The sequence below is a fragment of the Schistocerca serialis genome, chromosome 4 (assembly GCF_023864345.2).
Source record: "Schistocerca serialis cubense isolate TAMUIC-IGC-003099 chromosome 4, iqSchSeri2.2, whole genome shotgun sequence".
Taxonomy (NCBI): domain Eukaryota; kingdom Metazoa; phylum Arthropoda; class Insecta; order Orthoptera; family Acrididae; genus Schistocerca; species Schistocerca serialis.
The window spans coordinates 884,079,050-884,105,300 of NC_064641.1; the positions used below are offsets into that span (position 1 = coordinate 884,079,050).

At 39.9% G+C, this 26,251-nt stretch overlaps 1 protein-coding gene across 5 annotated transcripts in view; it reads right to left on the reverse strand.

Moving 5' to 3' along the window:
* LOC126473542 (pericentriolar material 1 protein-like) overlaps nt 1–26,251 on the reverse strand; it is a 390,146-nt gene that overhangs the window by 279,775 nt on the left and 84,120 nt on the right. For all 5 annotated transcript variants that reach the window (XM_050100664.1, XM_050100665.1, XM_050100666.1 and 2 more), the window contains 3 exons: nt 25,228–25,392; nt 18,530–18,614; nt 3,071–3,167 (listed from right to left, as the gene is read on the reverse strand). In XM_050100664.1, the coding sequence (XP_049956621.1) occupies nt 3,071–3,167; nt 18,530–18,614; nt 25,228–25,392 (347 nt within the window). The remainder of the gene's footprint in view (nt 1–3,070; nt 3,168–18,529; nt 18,615–25,227; nt 25,393–26,251) is intronic.

Genomic DNA, 26,251 nt, shown 5'->3' on the forward strand with positions numbered 1-26,251 from the left:
CAGATTTGAACTGTCATCCTCCTAAACATCCTCTCCACTCGCTCAGTGGTGGGGAAGCAGATGCTGGGAATGGTGGGGGCTCTGGCTTGAACAACCACCACGTGGTAATGGAGGTGCAGTTCAACAGCTGAGGCCCATAGAGAAACACATATCAAGCATACCTTATTATAAGCTACAGCAAATTATCATACTGGGCAGTTATAATTAAACTGACAGTGTTCCGAGTTCCATAGTGTCGACTGTATACATCACAGGGCCCTTAAACATTGTATGTTCATTAAACAGTGTGCTTGTGGGGTATATGGTGCTGTAAGCAGTCAGAATGTGATATGGGTGCACAAAAGCAGCTGAATAGTCAAACACATAATAATGATGGCTCTGGTATGTTTAATAGGATGTGGTCACAGGATACAACATGTGTTCAGTATGGTCTCCCTACTCAACAACATGCTGCATCCATAACACGGCACGGTCGACAGTTACTTCCAGCATATCCAGTGTAATCAGGGCGATATGTCGCCATATGCTTTCCTTCAGATCATGAAGAGTCCAGATATACTCCTGATAGACACAGCTTTCATATATCCCCACAACCAGAAGTCGCAAAAAGTTAGATTGGGGGATCTGGAAGGCTTCACATCTTGAAGTTGCCTAGAAATGATGTGGTCATTACTGAAGGTTTCCCAAAGGATATCTTCACCTGGGAAGTGACATGTGATGTCATCCTGTCTTGCATGAAAATAGTGGTGTGGACACACTTGTGGTCATACTAAGCTGAAACCATGTGTTGCACATGTAGGCCCTTATAATGTGCAGATGTCACCATACACATAAAAGGCCTGCAAGGTGTTGTCTCCATCAATAAAAACAGAACGAGAATGGAGGAGCTTGTGAAACCATACCACACAGTCATATAAGTTGAGTGCAGTGGATATTTCTGGACATGTGGAGTAGAACTCACAGAACCGTGCAGAGTAATATGTGCCAATATTAATTCAGTGACAATGCAGAGAGCCAAGCGTGCATGGTTATGAAGAACTTCCTCCACACCTATGGTGTGTGAAGATGCATTGTCACATGCAGTGAAAAGATAGCAACAAGAATAAGAATGCTCGAAGTGCCCACATCAACAAGTGACAGGCAACTAGGTGGACTTTTTTGTACTATTGCCACCTTATCTTGTGCAAGCTCTACCAGCAATGTGTGAGGAGGATAGATCCTGTTTCCTCTGTAGTGCTCCTTTGCCTGTGGCAGGCAGTGTGCTGAGTAGATGTGAATTCCTTTCTACATCTGCATCCAGACTCTGTGAACCACTGTGAAGTGGATGCCAGAGGGTAAATCCCACTGTACCAGATATAAGGGCTTTTTCCCATTCCATTCACATATGGAGCACAGGAAGAATGACTGTTCAAATACCTCTCTGTGTGCTGTAATTAATCTAATCTTGTGCTCACAATTCCTATGCGAGTGATCCTTAGGAGGTTTTACTATATTCGTACAGTCATAATTTAAAGCCATTTCTTGAAACTTTTTAGTAGTTTTCTTGCGATAGTTTCTGTCTATCTTCAAGAGTCTGCAACTTCACTTCTTTCAACATCTCTGTGACATTCTCCTTTGGGTCAAACAATCCCAAGAGCATTTGTGCTGCCATTCTCTGTATCCATTCAATTTGTCAAATATTTTATATCAATTGCACTATTCTAATTCTTAAACTTAAGTTAAACACATGCCCTCTTTCATACTTTGTGAATCTCAAAAATATGATCTGATGGAACTGTAGGTATTGTTCGGTATGCAGAGAAAACTATTTGAACACATATTCCGTTTCTCCAACTAAGGTATAGAATAAGTGCATTACACAGTCTCAAGACATTTCCAGCATGCAGTAAAAAATTCAACAGATTCCCAGTTTTGGGACTCTACTTGGGAGGAAGATGCAATTTTTCCAACTATTCTGTAAAATAAGAAAAGAACTACATGCCCTAGGAAAGTGTGATAGGACCACTATAATTCTCTATATACATAAATGATTTGGCAGATAGGGTGGGCAGCAATCTGCGGTCATTAGCTGATGATCCCATGGTGCACGGTAAGGTGTCAAAGTTGAGTGACTTGATACAAGATGACTTGTACAAAATTTCCAGTTGGTGTAATGAATGGCAGCTAGCCTTAAATGTGAAAAGAATAAAAGTCAATGCAGATGAGTAGGAAGATCAAACCTGTAATGTATGGATACAGCATTACTAACATCTTGCCTGACACAGTCAAGTCGTTTAAATACCTGGGCATAACGTAGAAAAGCGATATGAGGTGGAACGAGCTTGTGAGGATTGTGGTAGGAAAGGCAAATGGTCATCAACTTCAGTTTATTGGGAGAATTCTGTGAAAGTGTGGTTCATCTGTAAAGGAGACTGCATATAGGACGTCAATGCGACCTATTGTTGAGTATTGCTCGAGTGTTTGGGATCTGTGCCAGATCACGTTAAAGTAAGAAACTGAAATAATTCAGAGGCGGGCTGTTAGGTTTGTTACTGATACGCCTGAATAACAAACAAGTGTTATGGAAGTGCTTCAGGAACTCAAACTGGAATCCTTGGAGGGAAAGCAATGTTCGTTTTGAGGAACACTATTGAAAAACTTTAGAGAACCAGCAGAAGGATTCTGTTGCCTGCAACATACGTTGCGCATAAGGATCATGAAGGTAAGATATGAGAAATGACAAGTAGTGGTAAAGGGTACCTTCCGCCATGCACTGTATGGTGGCTTACGGAGTATCAATGTAGATGTAGATGCAGATGTAAAAGATACATATTCCATTTGATTTTTTATTCTTAGATAGTTTAATGTTGTTCTGTACTGACCCACATCATGGCCAACTGTCTTAACATCCATAGCTGAAATATAAGCAAGAACAAAACACTAAATTTTAAAAAAAGTAACATAACTGTAAACCATGACTGCTGCAAAAGAAATGGATCTAATTACTAAATACTGAAGAAAACTGAGAGAAATGGGACATTGTGATGCACATGTTGTATGGAACACTAGCCAACAATGTAAATATGCCTACCTGGTTCACTCTGATTCACAGATGATGACTGGCACTGATCCTTTTGCATCAACTGCTCCAATTCACGCCGTCTTGCTTGTAATCGTTGTGCATCAGCCTGTAAATATATCAACTTTAGAATTATATGTGTGAAAAAGGAGTAAAATGACTGGTTTTAGGGAGCAAGGATGTTTCAGGCAACTCATTAGGCATCAAGAAAAGAAAATAGTAACGTCTCTGTTAAACCACCAGATAGACACTTAAAATATCTGTCACTCAAAACTCCAAAAACTTGAATGATTACAACACTAACGATACAATTACATCTGATAGGATGCCCTCAAAAATAAATAAATAAATAATGCTTAAGTGTCAGAAAGAACCAGTTCCAACCTGTCCATGTCACACCAAAGGTAAACTTTACCTATTAGCATTGACATAAATACCCAAATACATATAATGTATGAAGATCATGGAAGTAGACAGTAGAGGTCGCATATTCATATGACAATGCTTAAATATTTTTTTTATTATACACAGTAGTTCAGAACCTCATTAACAACTCTGAAGAGCAACATATCACACAAAAAGTATAAATTCTGTTAAAGAACATATTCTTTTTAGCGTGACTTTTACAAATGTTACATCCACACCTGTACTTTGCAAACCACTATGAAGTACGTGGCAGAGATTTTTCACATTGTACATTTATTAGGTATTCTTCCTGTTCCATTTGTGTATGGAGCATAGAAAGAATGCCTGCTTCAAAATCTTGGTGTGCACTGTCATTCATCTACTCTTGTCTTTTCAGTCGCTATGTGAGCTTGAAAACCAGAATCATACTTAACAACAATTTGGCAATGCTGTGTTGTGGACATGACAAATGTCTCTCACTCATACAAGTGACTCATAAATGAAGTATTAAAATGTTTATGTTCCTAAGGAAAAAAGTATCCTGTGTGTACGAGTTAGTATGACTTATCATCCCTCTAAAAAGTTTGTTAGTGAGTTCCTGACTAACACATAGAATATCATTTCACTATTGGGTAAGTGGGCTAACAGAGGTTAGGTTTCAACTCTGAAGTAAAAATGTACACTCCCGTAACTGCGGCAAGACTTGCTGTGGCCATGGGAGTGTGTGTTTGGGTGTCTGTGTGCTTGTGTGTGTGTGTGTGTGTGTGTGTGTGTGTGTGTGTGAATTTGTGTACACCATCATCATCATCATCATGTGTTCTGCCAAAAAACCGGTTTTCACATGGAAGTTCTCCACGCTGTCCAGTCTTCCGCCATCCTCTTCAGGTCTGCATAATTTCCTCTTCCCTTTATGTCGTCTATCATTTTGTATCTCCTTCTTCCTCTCAGTCTTCTCCCACAAACCAATCCTTACAAAGCATCTGCTAGCAAGCACTCCCTTCTCAATTAATGTCCCAACCAGTCCTTTTTCCTTTCTATTATAACCTTCAGCAGACATCATCTCTCACCAATCCTTTCCAACACTCTTTCATTAGTCACTCTTTCCATCCACCTTACTCTCTCCATTCTCCTCCACATCCACATCTTAAATGCTTCTAACCTTTTTTCATCCTCTCGTCTCAGCTTCCATGTTTCTGTCCCATATAGTGCCACACTCTAAACAAAACATTTGCCAGGCTTTTTCTTTAGACCTTTATCTAATTTGCAACATAAGTCTCCTCTTTCTGTTGAATGCCTCCTCCGCTATGGCAATTCGAGTTTTCACCTCCTGGTGACATCTCAAGTCTTCAGTCATTGTGCTTCCAAGATATTTAAATGCACTTACTTGGCTAATGGTAGATTGTCCTATTTAAATATTGGACAATCTGTGTCTTGTACTGATGACCATACTCTTTGTTTTGCTGTGTTTATTTGCATCCCATATTCCACACAAGCTTCATTCAGATCTTTCAGCATATCACTGTCCGCTCACTTTCTGCCACTAATACTATGTCATCAGCGACTCTTATACTTTCTATTCTCTTTCCACCAATACATATTCCTCTTTTTCCCATCTAAGCCTTTCACAATAATCTCTTCAAGGTGTGCGTTAAACAACAGTGGGGAAAGGCAACAACCTTGTCTAACACCTCATCCAATGCTGCTTCCTCCTTATACTTCATTTCCAATCCTTATCCTTATTTTCTGCTGTAAATGTAGATTCTGTATCGGTTGTCTCTTTTTTCAATCTATTCCTTTCCTCTTCAAAATATGCATCAGCTTGTTCCAATGAACTCTGTCAAAAGCCTTTTCTAAATCTATAAAACAGCAAAGATTTCTCTACCTTTTTCCATACATCTTTCCCCTAAAGTTCTTAACAGGCCAATATCATCTCTTGTTCATTTTCCTCTTCTAAATCTTAACTGCTCCTCTGCAATCTCTCTATTCAGTTTGCCATCTAGCCTTCTACTCAACACTCTCAGCAAGACTTCAGCTGCACGAGATATTAGACTGATGGTCCTACGCTCTTCACATTTTTTAGTGGTTCTCTTTTTCTCTATGGGCATAATAACTGTTGCAACAAAGTCCTCTGGCCATTCCCCTTGTCATATGTCTCATTGCAGAGGTAGATTATTTCTTTTCTTGCCTTGTTTCCCAGACTCTTCAACAGGTCTGCTGGCATATCATCAATTCCACATAGCTTCCTATTCTTCATCTCCTTCAGCGCCTTTTCTACTTCTGCTTCCAAGATGGTGACTCCCTTGCCATCTTCCGGCACATATTGCTCCTCTTCAACATTAATTTCACTTTGTATTTCATCCCCATTATACAGACATTCAATATATTCTTGCCATCTGTTCAAAACCTCCTGTGGTTCTTCTGCTAGAGTGCCATCTGCTCTTTCTATTTCCATGTTATTCCTCTTTCTTTTACATTCAAAAACTATCTCACTGGCCAGTCTATAAATCATTTCATACTTTCCCTCTTTCTCCATTTTCTGTATTTCATCGCATTTCTGTTTCATCCATTTTCCCTTGCTTCTTCAGTTTCTCTTCTTAATTCATTATTCAGTTTCCTTTACCCATGACTGAGCCTATATGACTGTTCCACTTCATAGGCCTACAATGTGTTACACCAATGTATTTGAATAAGTTTCAACTGTGACTCACATCTGATGATATATTGATAGGCTATTATGTTTTATCATTTTGTGAAGTGGAAAATTTTCCTTTTCTGAACATTTAAGGCAAGGCGGCGATCACTGCACCACTTTGAAATCTTATCAAGGTCTAACTGAATATTTGAACAGCACTGTTCAGACTGTACTTCATTGTAGATAACTGCATCATCTGCAAAAAATCTGAGGTTACTATAAATATTGTCTGCAAGATCATTAACATACAACATGAACAGTAAGGTACCCAACACACTTCCCTGGGATAAACCTAAAGTTACTTCTACCTCTCTCAATGACTCTCCAGTCAACATAACATACTGTGTTCTCCTTACCAAGAAATCCTCAATTCAGTCATGCACTTTGTCTGACCCCATACGACTGTACTTTTGATGATAAACATCGAGTATGGTATCGAGTCAAAAGCTTCTCGGAAATCAAGAAGCACTGCATGTACTTGACAGCCTTGTGGAGGTCATTCTGTTCTCATTCTGTTCAACAGGCCCCACTATGTCTGAGCTCAGAATATATTCTAAGATTCTACAAGAAAAGGATACCAAAGATACTGGATGGTAGTTTAGTGGATCACTCTGCTACCCTTCCTGCAGACAGGCGTGACCTGTGTTTTCTTCCTGTTTCTGGGCACAGTTTCTTGTTCAAGGGATCTACAACAGATTATAGTTAACTCAAGTGTGGGCTGGCTATAGAATCTGGTAGGAATTCCATTGGGAACTTGAGCTTTGTTCAGTTTTTAACTATTTCAGCTGTTTCTCAGTGCCACTGACACTAATATCTACTTTGGTCATCTTTTAAGTTGGGGCAATACTCCTGGGCTTTCCTTTGTAAACGAACTTTCGAAAAGTGAGTTAAGCATTTCTGCCTTTGCTTTGTTATTCTCAATTTCAGTCCAGACTATACATGAGTGTCTGGACACTAACTCTTGTGCAAGTAACACCCTTTACATATGACTAGAATTTCTTTTGGTTTTTTGAATGAGTATTTGACAATATTCTGCTACAGTAGTCACTGAAGGTTTCACACACTGCTCTCTTGATTGCCAAACATGTTTCACTCAGCATCTCTCTATCTATAGCTCTATGCTTTGTTTTATATCTACTAAGCAGTTGTCCTTTGTTCCTTCAGAAATTTCTTTATAGTTGATATATACCATGGAGGATCTTTCTGATTATGAGCTGTCCTACTGGGTACACATCTACTCATTGCATGGTGAATGGAGACGATTGACTGCTCGCTCTATCATTACTTTTTGTACATTTTTATGGGTAAGTATTGATGCACAATACCACTGTTATATGCAGGTCTAGCAGAAGTTCAGATTCATCCCCTGTTAAAGGATTATGATTTAAGTGAAGTTTCATCGGTATTTACTGCACTCTGTCGATTTTTTTGTTGGCAACTATTAGTTTCTATACAGAGGGAACTGCCGTTAACACAAGACTGTGAAAAAGAGCATTAAGGATCTTCTTAAATTTAGGATGTTTCCAGCAGAATCTCTTTTGGCTTGCCCACACCGAAAGAAGAGGGCAAGAGAGTGTGAGGCGCTGTTAGAAGATGAGTCAAGCATCTTGAAATGTATATACCTCAACCAAAAGCAGGTATGGACAAGCAATTTGATGGGTATGCTAACCGGACCACAGTGGATAGCATTTTGACATCACAAGCATGTCAATATGAACACTGTAAAAGCAAATCTAAAACAAAGTGCATAAAATGCAACCAGTACCTCTGTCTTCACAAAAGTGAAGCAGAATGCACAATGTCTTTGTATGACAAAAGTTATAAATTTTATACATTTTTAATGCCATTAAAATGAGTTTGAAATTGTGTAACATTTTACTAACATTTTTATCAACCAAAAGTAAAATCATAACATGTTTCATTCATAACAGTTCCTCATAATATCAAATATGTTGCAGAAGTCAGAGGACAATTAAACTGAAATAAAACTTGATCCACATGATAATGATCATCGTTTTACAATAAAATTTTTAATGAAAGAAGTTTTATACCATTTTTTCATCATGTAATATGCCAAAATATTCAAAGAATTCGACTTAATTCATTATTTTGAACAACAAAAAACCCAGAATAGAATAATGACAATGTTATGAAAAATGTCAGATTGCTACTCACCATATAGTGGAGATGCTGAGTCACAGACATGCACAACAACAACACTGTTCAACAAGTGAGCATTTGACCAAAAGGCCTTCTTCTAAAGTACACCCACACATGCACGCACGCACATTCACACAAGCACAACCCACACACATATGACCACTGAAGATAGACTGCAAGTAGCTGGGGTTGCGAGGGAGGGGTGGGGGAGGGGGGGGAGCTGAAAGGGAGAGAAGTAAAAAGATTGTGAGCATGTTGGTGGAGTAGAGGGCTTGAAGTGCTGGAGTGGAAGCAGGAAAGGGGGGTGAAGGACAATTACTAAGAAAGGCTGAGGCCAGGAAGCTTAAGGGAAAACAGAATATATTGCAGGAAGAGTTCCCACCTAGCAATTCAGAAGAGCTGGCATTGGTAGGAAGGATCCCGATGCCACAGGCTGTGAAGCAGTCATTAAGATTAAGAATGTTGTATTGGCTAGTGTGGTCAGCAACTGGGCGGTCCAGCTGTATCTTGGCCACAGTTTGTCACCATTCATGCATACAGACAGCTTGTTGGTAGTCATGCCCACGAAGAACGCAGCACATTGGTTGCAGCTTAGCTTATAGATCACGTGACTGGTGTCACAGGTAGCCCTGCCTTTGATGGGATAGGTGATACTAGTGAAAGGACTGAAGTAGGTGGTGGTGGGAGGGTGTATGGGACAGGTCTTGCATCTAGGTCTATTACAGGGGTATGAGCCATGAGGCAAGGCCTCGGAGCAGGAGTTGTGTAAGGATGGATGAGGATATTGAATAGGTTTGGTGGGATCGGAACACCACCGTGGGAGTTGTGGGAAGGATGCTGGGTAGGACATTCCTCATTTCAGGGCAAGACGAGAGATAGTCGAAACCCTGCCACAAAATGTGGTTCAGTTGGTCCACTCCTAGGTGGCACCAAGTCATGAAGGGAATGCTCCTCTGTTGCCAGATGGTGGGCCTTTGGGAAGTGAGGAGTGAATGGAGAGATAAGGCATAGGCTATCTATTTCTGTACATGGTTGGGAGGGTAATTATGGTCTGTGAAGGCCTCAGTGAGATCCTTGGTATATTTCGAGAGGGACTACTCTTCACTATAGATATGGCAACAACAGGTGGCTAGGCTGTATGGAAGGGATTTCTTGGCATGGAATGAGTGGAAGCTGTCAAAGAGGAGGCATTGTTAGTGGTTGTAGGTTTAATATGGACGGAGGTAGCCATCTTTGAGGTGGGGGGTCAATATCGAGGAAAATGGCTTGTTGGGTTGAGGAGGACCAGGTGAAGTGAATGGGGGAGAAGGTGTTGAGGTTCTGGAGGAATGTCGACAGGGTCTCCTCACTCTAGATCTAGATCACAAAGACGTCATCTGTGAATCTGCGCCAGGTGAGGGGGTTTGGGATACAGGGTGGGTTAGAAAGGATTCCTCTAAATGGCCCACAAAGAGGTTGGCATTGGATGGTGCTATGCAGGTGCCCTCTGCCGTACCCTGGCTGCTTGTAGGCAATGTCTTCAAAGGAGAAGTAATTGTAGGTCAGGATATTGTTGGTCATGGTGACCAGGAAGAAGTTTGTGGGTTTTCAATCCATCAGGGGTTGCGAAAGATGGTGTTTAGTCATGTCAAGGCCATGAGCATTAGGGATGTTAGTGTAAAGAGAGGTGGCATCAAAAGTGATCAGCAAGGTACCATGTGGTAAAGGAAAAAGAACTGTAGACAGTTGGTGGATTGTAGGTTGCAGGTAATGAGCTGTAGATGTTGGTCTATGAAAGCAGAAATTCTCTGAGTGGAGGCACAGTAACCAGCCACTAAGGGGCATCCTGGGTGGTTGGGTTTATGGACTTTAGGAAGCATGTAGAAGGTAGGAGTGCAGGGAGTGGTACAGATGAGAAGGGTGATAGACTCCAGCAAGAGATTCTGGCATGAGTGTAAGGATTACAAGCTAGGGTTCAGTTTTTGCATTGTGGATTGCAGTGCTTTCTCCAGATGTAAGATTAGCTTGCACATTGAGGGATCTGGGGAATGATGGTGAGGCAAGGTTCGAGGTTAAGAAATTCTAGAAAGTTAACAGGGTGTCTACGTGGACAAGAAAAAGAAATTCCCGGATTTCCCGGTTAAAAACACAATTTCTCCCGGATGAAATTACGTATAAAGCGGGCGAAAATACATCCGTGTTAAGCAACAGTATACTTTCCCTCGGAGCTGTAAAACCTATCAGTCCTTTGAATAGTAAAGGTCTTATACCGGCGGAGGACATCTCAGCACTTTAGGAAATGAAATCCAGGAAAAACAATGCGTTTGGAAAGATGTTTGATGCGAGACAATCTGCACAGGGTTTATTTTCGTATTGCGAAAGTATATACACAAATTCCACAAATTACAGCACAGTAGCTTCCGAAGCTCTAAAATAGAGATTGCGTTGAGCGACGCACTTTTGTCAGCCAGTCGTAACTCATGTCATGTGATCGCACTAGCGAATGACGGCAGTTATTCAGAGCACGAGGCCTACGAGAAAGACAGGCCGCGGCGCATACGTTACGAACGTAGGCCGAGCTTGCTCAGCTCAGCAAAGTGCGTTTCTACACTGGTTAACTCTTAACTAGATGTGTATGTACGAACGAGAATTGCATCATCTATTGGAATCCACTATTATTAGTCCTACAATGATAGGAAGTTCGTAGGCCTACTAACAGGCTCTAATTTGGCAATTAAAATCATGCCAAAATGATTATCAGTTGCGTAAGGCACCACATCTTCTATGACAGGAGAACTGTTACGAAGAAGAGACTAAATGCTATAAACGAGTGGTTATACCATTTCTATCGAGAATTGATTTTAGATTTTGTTGTACGAACAGTAATCGGTAAAACTTCATAATAACGGATTCCAGTAAAAGATTCAATTCTCGTTAGTATGCACGCACCCATTTGGGAGTTAACAGATTTAGAAACACATTTTGCCCGCTGAGTTAAGGAAACGAGCGAGCTCAGGCCGTTCGTGACGTACGCACCGCGGCCTGTCTTTCTCGTGGGCCTCGTTCAGAGCATAAGACATATTATGTACTGAACCACTAGCAGCATCATTGTTAAGTAACGCGACCATACGAAGGCGAAGGGTTCATGGGTTAAAGTAATGTAAGTACATTATATCTTCAAGAAAAGCTGAACTTTCAAATATAACATTGGGCATTAACAATGATTTGCTGTTTTTTCTCGGAGGGCATGTTTAGGCAGGAACCTAAGAATGCTTCGGAAACTAAACTGCTGTATTTGATGTATTTCATACATATAATTTCATATTATGCAACCATGCAGTTCAAATACAGATGCAAATAAAAGATATTTACAAAACGTATTGATTTTTGATGGATTACGTTTCCAAAAGTTCTTGGAAGTATAAAACCCCTAACCTTTCCATAAGCCGTTTTTCAATAACACAATTTATTTAGTTTTTATTTCGTGATCATGGCTGCAGCGATTTAGGAGAACCTTTACAAAGTGAAGTTTATACTTATCTGTAGTGGGTGTCATGTTTTTCGAGGAGTGATGCAACAACTTTTACATTGTTTTTATTCGAAACTCCGAATATACTGTACAACATTTAAACACCCACTGATGTAAGGCTGCGAGCACTCACAGCAAGGTCTAGGGATCTTTGCGAGCATTCTGCGTTCTGCCTGACTGGGACTAGAGTGGCAATGAAGGATGGGGCACAATAGGAGCAGTCACCACAGCGTCAGCTGGTAAATGCAAAGCGATCCAGTGACAGGATGAAGTGGGAAGAGACATCACTTCGAGCTGAGGCGGCGAGGTGAGATGACCAAGCCAGCAATCGATCACACGAAAGACGAGCCATCGCTTTCAGCAACTAACATCGTTACAGCCTGCTCAAAATCCCAATACCGTGAAACGCCATAATAATACAGCCGCTGTTACAGTGATTAAATACAAATAAAACAACTGCCATTTATACATCCAATGCCAAAACATATAACTTGGTGTATTTAAAGAGAAAAAAAAAAAAAACATCAAGACAGTAGTACAGGAAAATACTAGCTGGCAGATAAGTGGTAAACAAAAACATCACGTAAGTTGGTCAATAATTAAAGAAGAAAAGTCTAGAGCAAGAGTCTTGAAATACGAGTTTATTGAGCCGAGAAGCATGTTCTTCAGATGATCATAGACTACCGCGTAGCTAGCACATTTCAGGTTGTTTTTGTGCTCTATCTTTGCAACAAACATTCACAGATACAGAAGCAGTTACTAGAGCGCACTCCGCAACATCTAAGTTCTCCAGCCATCGGATCACGCAAAACTTCAAGAGCAACCGTTCCGATTCCATGGTCCAAATATACAGAGCTACTCTGGAATGGAAATCCTTAAATAGGTTTACAAGGCATGTACAAACTGAATTATCATCCAGAGTGTTTCGTTTACTGCAGACTTGATTAGCAGAAAAATATGGAGAGTGGGCTTGCAAGTACGTCAAAGAACAGCAAAAAAACATAACGTGAAGACAAAAATAACAGCTGAACAGCGTTTATTACGTTTCTAGGTACGGAGCGATACACAAAAAGCGACATTATGAATATACTGGATGTCAAGTACAACCATATTTTAAAATTAAGCGGGTAAATCATTCCTATACAAGTAAATCAACATGTATGCTGGTACAGAATCTAGGATTTAAATTAAAATCGGTATATGTACAACAGAAGGTCTACCAAGTCCTAAAGTACTCCGAAAATTTTAGATACAGTAGAGCACCTCACCTGTAAAGTAACTGGGAGGCCAAGTCGTTCGTAACCGGCAGACTTCATAACTTAGAAATCGTGGATGGGAGACGAGAGCAAGTAACCAATAGCAGCCGATAGAGAGAGAGAGAGAGAGAGAGAGAGAGGAGAAGCACCCTCATGGTAAGGAATAAGCTAAAACGAAAAGGTGGCGAAACCTTCAGAACTTTGGTCGATGAGCACGGTGGCCTTAATATCTTTCGTCTTTACAGTTGAGGTGCTGTATTGTACATGTAAAATTAGCTAGAAACTTGCAACAGATTTCTGGAGTAAGACTGGTTGATAAGTCTTGTCATTCATAGTTTCTTAAAGGGTCAACAAACGCAGCGCTACTAATAATATCATAATTAACACTGACTGTTGCTTGGCAGAGACAGTGTTGTCAAACGTGCCTCGCTCGCTTTTCAAATCACACAGTCTGTCAGTAGTCAGTGTGCTCGGCTCACCTGTTGAATTCAGTTCTGCGCACGTGCGGGGCAAAGTTTTATAAACTGACAAGGTAGGTAACACTTATTGTGTCATATTTCATTATGTTTAATAACGAGGCGCAGCCTTATTTACATACATTGTTCCTCTTTCTCCAATAAAGGTTGCCCACCAACAATCACTGCGACTGTGCCATGTCGATTGGTTTTCAAGATAGCTGGCTTTCAGATCCAGCATTCAAGGACTGGTTGGTGAAAGTACCCACAGACGTTTACAATGCTAAATGTGGATTATGTCCAGGGGCCCTCATTAACATCATTACTATGGGAAGATCGGCTCTTACAAGTCACATGACAAAATCCAAGAAGCATGTTGCGAAAGTAGCTGTCATGAGAAGCACAGCCAAGTTTGTACGTCTACACCCGTTCGGCGGCGACCACTTCAACCCAGCAGACAGGTGCTACTTCCACTACCACATCTGCGGATTTAGCTGGGTCAACAACAGTGGCGTTGGCCATTGGAATTGTTGCGCCTTCGCAGAAGGCTGCCACTACAGTGTCAAAACCCGGGGATAAACTGAGAGGAATTGATAGGATGACAATAAAGGACGAAGTAGCAAAGGCGGAAATATTGTGGTGTTTGGAGTGCATCGTTTCACACAAGTCACTGCGTAGTTCTGCGAACGACGTGTTACTTTTCCCCGCAATGTTCCCCGACAGTGAAGTGGCTAAGAGCATGCGTTTACAAAAGGACAAAATAGGTTATATCGTGCAATATGGACTAGCTCCCTTCTTTGAGTCTGAAATTAAATCTGACCTCGTAAATGCACCATGGATTGTTGTTTGTTTCGATGAATCCTTGAACAAGGTGTCCAAAAGAATCCAGATGGACATTTTAGTGCGTTATTGGGACATTAAAAAAATCTAGTGTGCACCCGTTACCAAGCATAGGCTTTTCTAGGCAGTTCGACAGCAGCTAAGCTACTCAAGTCCTTCAAGAAATAAATTCCCAGCGAAGCAATGAAAAAACTTTTTACAAGTATCGATGGACGGCCCTAATGTCAACTTCGCATTGTTGAAAGAAATTGAAGGAGTAGACACTGTTTTATTCGAAATTGGAAGGTGTGGGCTTCACGTTGTTCACGGCGCCTTCAAGTCCACAATTCAGGAAACACAGTGGATGATAATTGAGTTTTTATGTGCCTTGTACAATCTTTTTAAGGATGTCCCTGCCAGAAGAGCTCTGTATATTTCGACAACGGAATCGGAACTGTTTCCCTTACAGTTTTGCGCTATCCGATGGCTGGAAAATGTGGAAGTTGCTGAGCGAGCTCTAATAATGCTTCCGTTTCTGCGAATATTTGTTGCAAATCTGGAAGAAAAAAAAAAACAACAACAAACAAACAAACCAAAATGTGCTAGCTACAGAGTAGTGGAGGATCACCTCAAGGACAAGCTACTCGGTCCGAAAATTGCCTTTTTCAAGACTCTTGCTGGAGACTTGACACCTTTCCTAAAAAATTTCCAATCCAATTGGCCGCTAGCACTGTTCCTCCACTCTGTTTTGACAGAGAGATAATGGAGACAACGATGACACAATTTGTCCAGCCGACGAAGATTTCACCGTCAGTTAATTTAGACAAAGAATCCAATCTTTTGGGTGTGAACTACGTCAAGCTTGGGTTCACCGTCAAGAATGAGTTCAGAAAGTGCAGGTCTCTCACAGCCCTTGAAATCGCTAAGTTCTGGAACGAATGCAGAAGAAAAATGATCAAGCTCGTGTCAAAGTTGATGGAGAAACCTCTCCTACACTTTAGGTTGACAAAAGCTGTAAGCTGCTTTGATCCCATAATAGCGTGCAGGGAGGCTGGTCTCAAACCATTTCATTCCTTTCTACAGATTTTGGTGGAGAGCAATTGGATGGACGGTGGATGTGCCGATAAAGCAGAAGCGCAATACACTTCTGTTGTAAAGAAGAACTGCAAAACAAAATTCGAAACATTCAACAAAAAGGATCAACGGCTGGATGAGTTCTGGATGAAATGTCTCAAGAACCAGAATGTAACGTGCCACAAGCTGCAGAAGGCAATGGAAATCGCGCTCACTTTGTCGCACGGTCAAGCAGCTGCGGAGCGAGGATTCTCGGTGAACAAAGAGTGCCTCTTCGAGAATATGAGGGAACAATCTGTAGTGAGCAGAAGACTGGTGTACAACACCGTCAAGACACACGGTGGAGTCCAAGGAGTGCCTATAACAAAGTCCCTTATACACTCTGTAAGAAACTCACGAGATCGATATGCTGAAGACCTCAAAAATCAAAACGATGAGTCATCCAGGAAAAAGGATCATCTGACTAAAAGAAAGATTGTTGACGCAGAAATAAGACAGCTTAAAGAGAAGAAGGCAAAACTTGAGGGGACCATTCAAAACGCACAGATAGAGCGAGAATCTATTACAGAACGAATCAATGCTCCCGCACACAGCTCCAAGTGAGCTATTCTCCAAAGTCAATTCCTAAATTACAGTATTTGTTGTTAAACATGGGTACTTCCTTCTAAATTATTTGTTGTATTGTCTAATAATAATTAAAATATTTCTTTAATAAAATGCTTTTAAAACAAATGAATATGATAGCGTTATTTATTTTAAACTGCTAACTCCCATAGATGTTTAAATATACATTTCAAACAATAACTTTCGTGATTCAAAAATATTTGGAAAATAAACCTAATTTAAGAAATTAAGTATTAAAATACAGACCGGAGGTAAAACTTAGCAACATGAAAATCCACAAAAAAAGTCTGTAAAAATGCACAAAATATTTTACATAAAAAATCTCTTATTATTCTAAAATGAAAGAAAGTAATTAAAGGTCTTTAACAACGATTAAACCGCATGCTTTTGTACTTAAATAAAAACAATAATAAAATCGGAAAAATTGAGGAACGGAAGAGGTAAAATACATACTTGTCCTTACTGAAAGCAAATTTTAGAGCGGGGAATATAGTAGCTGTACTTGACACAGGTTTTCGCTCTAAAACTGGACTAATTTCGTACGCGACCACGGAACGGATGTCCCACTACCTGTCGCTTGACTGGTGCTGCTTTCTGTTGTCCATTTATAGGATTAGTTAGAAAGAAGTAGTAGCGAACTTTAGAGCTGTTCGGAGACAAAGAGACAATTCACCAGCAAAAAAAGTAGAAAAGAAGCGAACTGGTATTGCTCTGCATGCCAGAACACTTCGTCTTTAGAGAAAAGTTGAAGTGTTCTGGCATGAAGAGACTTGTGACATTGCTCAGTAACACATTATGCACTTTTTTTCAAGGTCAATTACACTTTTTGCCATCGATTGCATAATTTTTTATCGATTAATGAACAACATTAAATATGAAAACTAACTTGAAGCTCGGTCTTTCTTTTAGTGTGTGTTACACGTTAAGTCGTATCAAATACAAATGTGCCGGTAAAATTTTAAATAGTGGCATAAATGACTTATCTTCTGGGCCCGAAATTTTTCAAATAGCTGATCCTCAAAGTGTTGCGTTTTGAATGAGAGTTATAATGCCCTGTGAATTAAGAAATTCACAGCACGTTCTCACATGTAGCACAAATCATCTTGTGTGGAAATTTACTTTGAAAGTAACGCTTCTCAAGCCACTATTCGTAATATTTTCCAGTGATCTGTTAGAAATGTAAACAATTGTGACGTCAAGCACATCGAATACACGTTAGTTGTTACAGACATACTGCATAATCTTCGACCTAAAGCTTTTGACACTTTATCGGTGTCGGCAAACTGGTCTGTGCATTGCGTAAATTACCCATTTTCTATGCAACTATACTTTTATTTTGGTGTTATTTTCTGATTTATGTTTCACTGCTGCAGTATTATTCATCAGTAGTGGGCTAAAGTTTTTTGTCAGCGTATCAGATCTTACACATCAAACCAACAAAAATTTAACTGAAATATAAAACAATGAAAAATCCCGGAATTCTAAGAAATTCCCGGGTTGTTCCCCGGTTTGTCCCGGATGAAAAAATTCCCGGGCTTTTCCTGGATCTCCCGGATGTCCCAGGCCGTATACACCCTGGTTAACAGGGGATGATCTGGGAGCAGTGGTGGTGGATCACACTTGAATGGAGGAGTAAACTGAGTTTGGCAGGGTTCAATGATGGTCTTTGGTTGAGTATGATTGGTAGGGTTGGTGGCAAAAAAGTGTTTCCACTGTAGGGACCAGGAAAAGGAGAGACAGTCTTTAACAAGTTTTTCTGGGGGGAAAAAAAAAATTCATGATGGAAAGGACTATAAAACATTTTACACGAAATGTCCGTAACATACTTCTATTCCTGTGAATATTGTACTAGGTGCCAAATTAAAAATGTGAAATTGTCCTCCACCCAAAGGTTGGTTTAAGCATGGCAGCATTTTGCCAGCATGCTGTTATTGGAGGTCGTACACCCTTACCTTCCCTCGATCCTTGAACTAACTTACTCAGCCAGTTATAGGGGGACCTATGGTTTAATGTGGGCTATGAACCATGATGCAATGTGGCATTTTACACATACATATTATTGTCAGAGGTGAAAGAGTAAATGGTAACCACATAGATAAGTATTCTAGTAGAACCAACAGAGGATACTGAATGTGTGTAAGGGCAGTACTAGTGGTCACAGATCTGCTGGAAAACGTTTGAGTTGGCAGATTCTTTTAGGTAGAAGTAAATTATCACATGAAAGCGTAATTGCAAAATTCAAGAACCTATATTAAGTGAAGCACCTAGACTTATTCCTCATCTCCCTTATTTATTGCTCCCATACGGAGCGTGAAGACAAAGTTTGACTAATTACAGATCACACAGAGGCATTTAAGCAGTCATTCTTCAGTGCTCTATATATGTTTGTAGAAGAACCATCTGCCACACACTTCACAGTGGTTTGCAATGTATGTATGTAGATGCAAATGTAGACATCAAATCATAGTCATACAGTACCTGCGTGTTAGTTCGTTTTTCTTTCAGAGGAGGCCTTTCAAATGAATGCCTTTCCTGTTCTGCCTGTGAAGTCACCTCTGCTGGACTGGAACATAAAAACGCAAAATTTTTAAATTTGTAATGTTTGTGTTTTCTTTATTCAGCAATAATTGCAAATTCAGCCGCTCCACTAACAGAATCATCTGCATTCACTGAACACCAAACATCAACTGATAATATGTCAGTATTTCTGAGAAGGGTGGAGCAAGATATGAGCCTCTATACCGCCAAAGGAAAAATAATTATATTATGTAGTGATTTTAATATAAACTTTGCAGTTGAGTCACAGGAATCAACTGACATAAATAATTTATTGAGTACATTTTCTATGGCAAACATGGTCAAGGCATCGACAAGACTAACACCCACTTCCTGCAGTTCAACTCATGTCATATTTGTTGATCTTATTTCTACCCTAGTACTCAGTTTACAAAATTTATCCAACTTGCTTTCTGACCATGACGGCCTCTTACTTAAAGTAAAACTGGCACATATGGCTGCCAACAGACCCTTAGTACCAAAGAGCACATAAAAAAATAGTATCATAGATTCCAACAATTTCATTTTAAATAAGTAACTGCAAGAGATATGGAAAAATTTTATCATGAGGGTGACACTAAAAGGAAAGTTCATTTTATTTTAAAGCACCGCTTTTCTACTTGTAAGATATATAGGAAATTCTTTATGAATCACTGGATGCATGGAGTGGATCACTAAGGAAATATCACCTCCTAGGCAACCAAGAAAGAACTTTGCATAGAAAGTACAATAAATAGCGACCTGAATTTTCAAAGATACTTTAAAAAGAATAAAAGTCTCCTCAATGCAGTCACATCAAATGCAAAAAATATCTCAAACCATCAGCATACTATCAACTTAATGCAACTAAATGTCTTTTGGGAAGTTGCCAGTGGTACCATAGAAACCAAAGCCAAACAGGACTCATCTGAATACCTTAAGTTAAATGATAAAAAAGCTTCAGATGCAAAGCAGAAAGAAATTCATTTAACTACATTTACCAAAGATTGCTGATAATGCACTGTGAAGAATCACTGTAGCAGCAGAATCATATAAAACTTCATTCCCAACATCAGATAGGTCTACTTTTCCTGCTCTGGTAACTGAACAATAGGTATTAAAATTGTAAGAGATTCCAAATCATCTGACTCATGTAACTTCCTGGCAGATTCAAACTGTGTGCCGGACCGAGACTCGAACTCAGGACCTTTGCCTTTCGCGGGCAAGTGCTCTACCAACTGAGCTACCCAAGCACGACACACGCCCCATCCTCACAGCTTTACTTCCGCCAGTACCTCGTCTCCTACCTTCCAAACTTTACAGAAGCTCTCCTGCGAACCTTGCAGAACTAGCACTCCTGAAAGAAAGGGTATTGCGGAGACGAGGTACTGGCAGAAGTAAAGCTGTGAGGACGGGGCGTGAGTCATGCTTGGGTAGCTCAGTTGGTTGAGCACTTGCCCGCGAAAGGCAAAGGTCCCGAAATAGAGTCTCGGTCCTGCACACAGTTTTAATCTGCCAGGAAGTTTCATATCAGCGCACACTCCGCTGTAGAGTGAAAATTTCATTCATCTGACTCATGTGGAACTGATGGTATCCAACACTATGAAAAATCCTTCTGTGGGACTGCCACATCCTCACACACAGTGAGTTTCCCAGAAGCATTAAAGACCTCTAATGTAACTGCAGTCTTCAAAAATGAGAGAAGTCAAAATGCAAACAATTGTCCTATTTCCATACTCTCAGCTATATTTAAGATATAGCTAAATCTAAGATAATCAAGAAAGTTATCTACAGTCAAATAACAGCATTTATTGATAAAATGGAATCACTGACCCTTTAATTATGCACTCTTAATAAATTCCATGAGCAGAGTCTTAAATCCATCAACCAGAAGGGATTTTACTCTGGATTTCTCACTGACTTAAGTAAGGCTTTTGGACTCGTTAATCACTCATTGTTGCTTTGGAAGCTAGAATCTTGTAGCATCAGAGGCACTGGAAATCAGTAGCTTCAATCACACCTCATCAACCAAAAGTAAATGGCTGAAATCACAAGCCCATAATCTGAAAAAAGTTACTCGGACAAAGCCCTGAGAAACTGTGGAGACATACGGGGCTCAGTGATAGGGGCCCTCTGCTCTTCCTATGTTTTATTAAATTTCCCAAGCACTACACCTGTATTCCCCCCCCCCTTCCCCCCATGAACCATGGACCTTGCCATTGGTGGGGAGGCTTGCGTGCCTCAACAATACAGATAGCCGTACCATAGGAGCAACGACAAGGGAGGGGTATCTGTTGAGAGGCCAGACAAACATGGGGTTCCTGAAGATCATTTTTCCCGAGAGCATGCAGCTTTACTGTATGGTTAAATGATGATGGCGTCCACTTGGGTAAAATATTCCGGGAGTAAAATAGTCCCCCATTCCGATCTCCGGACGGGGACTACTCAGGACGACATTGTTATCAGGAGAAAGAAAACTGGCCTTCTACGGCTCGGAGTGTGGAATGTCAGATACCTTAATCGGGCAGGTAGGTTAGAAAATTTAAAAAGGGAAATGGATAGGTTAAAGTTAGATATAGTGGGTATTAGTGAAGTTCGGTGGCAGGAGGAACAAGACTTCTGGTCAGGTGAATACAGGGTTATAAATACAAAATCAAATAGGGGTAATGCAGGAGTAGGCTTAATAATGAATAAAAAATAGGAATGCAGGTAACCTACTACAAACAGCATAGTGAATGCATTATTGCGGCCAAGATAGATACGAAGCCCACGTCTACCACAGTAGTACAAGTTTATATGCCGACTACAGCTCCGCAGATGACAAAGAGATAGATGAAATGTATGATGAGATAAAAGAAATTATTCAGATAGCGAAGGGAGACGAAAATTTAATAGTCATGGGTGACTGGAATTCGATAGCAGGAAAGGGAAGAGAAGGAAACATAGTAGGTGAATATGGAATGGGGGTAAGGAATGAAAGAGCAATCCACCTGGTAGAATTTTACACAGAGCATAACTTAATCATAGCTAACACTTGGTTCAAGAATAATGAAAGAAGGTTGTATATGTGGAAGAAGCCGGAAGATACTAAAAGGTATCAGATAGATTATATAATGGTAAGACAGAGATTTAGGAACCAGGTTTTAAATTGTAAGACATTTCCAGGGGCAGATGTGTACTCTGACCACAATATATTGGTTATGAACTGTAGATTAAAACTAAAGAAACTGCAAAAAGGTGGGAATTTAAGGAGATGGGACCTGGATAAACTGACAGAACCAGAGGTTGTACAGAGTTTCAGGGAGAGCATCAGGGAAAGATTGACAAGATTGGGGGAAAGAAATACAGTAGAAGAAGAATGGATAGCTTTTAAAGATGAAATAGTGAAGGCAGCAGAGGATCAAGTAGGTAAAAAGACGAGGGTTAGTAGAAATCCTTGGGTAACAGAAGAGATACTGATGTTAATTGATGAAAGGAGAAATACAAAAAAGGCAGTAAATGAAGCAGGCAAAAAGGAATACAAATGTCTCAAAAATGAGATTCACAGGAGGTGCAAAATGGCTAAGCAGGGATGGCTAGAGGACAAATGTAAGGATGTAGATGCTTGTCTCACTAGGGGTAAGACACATACTGCCTACAGCAAAATTAAAGAGATCTTTGGAGAAAAGAGAACCACTTGCATGAATATCAGGAGCTCAGATGGAAACCCAGTTCTAAGCAAAGAAGGGAAAGCAGAAAGGTGGAAGCAGTATATAGAGGATCTATACAAGGGTGATGTTCTTGAGGACAGTATTATGGAAATGGAAGAGGATGTAAATGAAGATGAAATGGGAGATATGATATTGCGTGAAGAGTTTGACAGAGCACTGAAAGACCTGAGTCGAAACAAGGCCCCGGGAGTAAACATCATACCATTAGAACTACTGATAGCCTTGGGAGAGCCAGTCCTGACAAAACTCTACCATCTGGTGAGCAAGATGTATGAGACAGGCGAAATTCCCTCAGACTTCAAGAAGAATATAATAATTCCAATCCCAAAGAAAGCAGGTGTTGCCAGATGTGAAAATTACTGAACTATCAGTTTAGTAAGCCACGGCTGCAAAATACTAACACGAATTCCTTACAGACAAATGGAAAAAATGGTAGAAGCCGACCTTGGGGAAGACCAGTTTGGATTTCGTAGAAATGTTGGAACACACGAGGCAATACTGACCCTACAACTTATCTTAAAAAATAGATTAAGGAAAGGCAAACCTACATTTCTAGCATTTGTAGACTTAGAGAAAGCTTTTGACAATGTTGACTGGAATACTCTCTTTCAAATTCTGAAGGTGACAGAGATAAAATACAGGGAGCATAAGGCCATTTACAATTTGTACAAAAACCAGATGGCAGTTATAAGGGTCGAGGGGCATGAAAGGGAAGCAGTGGTTGAGAAGGGATTGAGACAGGGTTGTAGCCTATCCCTGATGTTATTCAATCTGTATATTGAGCAAGCAATAAAGGAAACAAAAGAAAAGTTCGGAGTAGGTTTTAAAATCCAGGGAGAACAAATAAAAACGTTGAGGTTCGCCGATGACATTGTAATTCTGTCAGAGACAGCAAAAGACTTGGAAGAGCAGTTGAACGGAATGGACAGTGTCTTGAAAGGAGGGTATAAGATGAACATCAACAAAAGCAAAACAAGGATAATGGAATATAGTCGAATGAAGTCGGGTGATGCTGAGGAATTAGATTAGGAAATGAGACGCTTAAAGTAGTAAAGGAGTTTTGCTATTTGGGGAGCAAACTAACTAATGATGGTCGAAGTAGAAAGGATATAAAATGTAGACTGGCAATGGCAAGGAAGGCGTTTATGAAGAAGAGAAATTTGTCAACATCGAGTACAGATTTAAGTGTCAAGAAGTCTTTTCTGAAAGTATTTGTATGGAGTGTAGCCATGTATGGAAGTGAAACGTGGACGATAAATAGTTTAGACAAGAAGAGAATAGAAGCTTTCAAAATGTGGTACTACAGAAGGATGCTGAAGATTAGATGGCTAGATCACATAACTAATGAGGTGGTACTGAATAGAATTGGGGAGAAGAGAAATTTGTGGCACAACTTGACTAGAAGAAGTGATCGATTGGTAGGACATATTCTGAGGCATCAGGAGAGCACCAATTTAGTATTGGAGGGCAGCGTGGACGGTAAAAATTGTAGAGGGAGACCAAGAGATGAATACGCTAAACAGATTCAGAAGGATGTAGATTGCAGTATGTCCTGGGAGATGATGAAGCTTGCACAGGATAGAATAGCATGGAGAGCTGCATCAAACCAGTCTCTGGACTGACAACAACAACAACTTCTGTATTATTCACAGATGTCAAAAATTTGCTCCTCCAATTCGACTCAGTTGTGCAACTAAAATACAAGCCGAAGAGTACAACTGAAAGGTCCTGCCCTGACTGTACAAGAATAAATCATTGGTGTACACAAGCAAGACAGCTAATATGCAGCTCTGTCTAACCAGAAGCCCTCTGCCTATATTAAACCCTCAAAAATTGATGTCAAAGAAATTGAATAAGTACCAGGCACAACGTTTTTGGGCATATGAACTGACAGAACACTTCAACGGGACCAACACAGAGAGGAATTGCTAAAAGAAATCCAGGTAGTTTCTGTTATGCATTTAGAATCTGCAGCCAATAAAGTGATATACATACAAGTATGCCAGAAAAATCCAAGTAGTCTCTGCTGTGCATTTAGAATCTTCAGCCAATCATGCGATACACTCTAAAAATTGTGTACCATGAACTTACACATTCAGTAATAGCATATGGCATCCCATTTGGGAGCTGCTTACAGAAAAATTTCGTTACACGAAAAGGGCCGATGAAAAAATTATTAAAAGATCACCAAAGCAATACACAGCAAACATTAATCTGATGGGCAAAACATTGAGGAGAAATTATGATGGGATTGGAAACATAGGCAACCTACTCTTTAAACTACCCCTAACATTTAGAAATAAAACAAATACTTTTAATAATCTGGTATGAGAAAGGTAAATTTTAGTGAGGGAGGTTACTGTGTTAAATATGACAACAGTCTGTCTACCAAAACTCTTGACACTGAAATCATCCAACTCTTATATGTAACATCCACAGTTTTCTACTTCTTTGTCCCATTTTTTTTTTAATTTTGGGTGTAATATTTAAAATTAGATATACTTCAGTGTTCTTAGTGCTTTTTTACCACATGGCTGCTGTTGATTTCGGCAATATGTGGCTGTTGGCATCTCAACGCCTTTACTGTTCACAAGTGATAACCTTTACTTCTAAATTATTTACATTCTGACAGAACTCTTCATTCCATATTTAAAACTAATACCAGTCAATTGCGAGAACTGTAATGTTCCCAGTAACACTGATTAGAACAACATGCGCATATGAGTACATAGCACACTTTACAGTTGCTGAATCGTAAATACTGATGTATCTGAAAAAATAATGTCCATTTCATATCTTATTATTGGACAATATGGCACTGTCATGACTGTATCACAAAAAAAAATATTCTAAAAGTTTCAAGAATGAGATAGCTAACATTAGTAGAGTAGCATGCTTCAGAGTCCAACAAGTTATTGTTGATGGTCTCACCTGTCATGGGGAGCTGCTTCTTTGCTCCCATCATCACTAGCTGTCTCTTGTGCCAGCTGGTCAAGGTAATGTTGAGGCACAGACTGTCCACTGCTCTGGAAATCAACTACTGTTGCAAGAAGCTGTTGCAAATGTTGCAGCCGTGCCCTTGCTTCTTGTAGTTTGCTGTACGTGCAGAAAGAAAAACTGCATTACTATTTTATTCGAAGACATAATTTTTATTAATGTATTCATTCTGTACATAGGGAAGAGAAGGTAAGGCAAGCAATTTTTAAGTTGAGTTTGGAAATAAGAGTGAAACATATTATGTAAACCAACAAATAAAAAAATACAATCATACAGCAATAAATGAAGTATCAAACATCAATTTTATGTTTTTCTGTCCATCTGCATTTCAGTCTGTTTAAAAAAAAAAGAAAGACACAGCATTTCAGCAAACAATTACCACTGCTAGCTCAGAGTCCTGTCAAAACTAAACAGATTGGCTCCTTTTTTGTGAAATGCCAGTACCACGGTCACAGAGACAAATTAAATCTGTGCAAAACCTAAGAAAGCAAGCATCTTAATGAAAACTGAACAGAGGAAAACCTTGGGTTGCAGAAGAAAATTTTATAGAGTGGGAAGAAAGAATAATTTTTCTTGTTGGCTGTGTGCCATATTTGCACTTATATAGGCCATGTATGAATACAGGCCGCACCTAAACTTTTGACATGAGATTATAGTAAGAAGTAAATCTCAAATACTAACCACATAACTCAATTTACAAGAAAATACAATTACGCACATCTCTCTGTCCCCTTCTTCAACTCCTGCATAACTATGAAGGGAATTGTCCGATCTGACATGTCAAAACCTGCCATCAAATTCTTTATACAGTAAGGAAATGCAGAAAGAATGCAATTACAAAATTTTAGCTGCTAAGACACACAAGCATTTTTTTAAAATGTTAAAAATTGTCAAATTTGTAGCTCACTAGGTGGCTGGAGAATTGTACACCCCTATCATGGCTGTAGCAGACAGAACA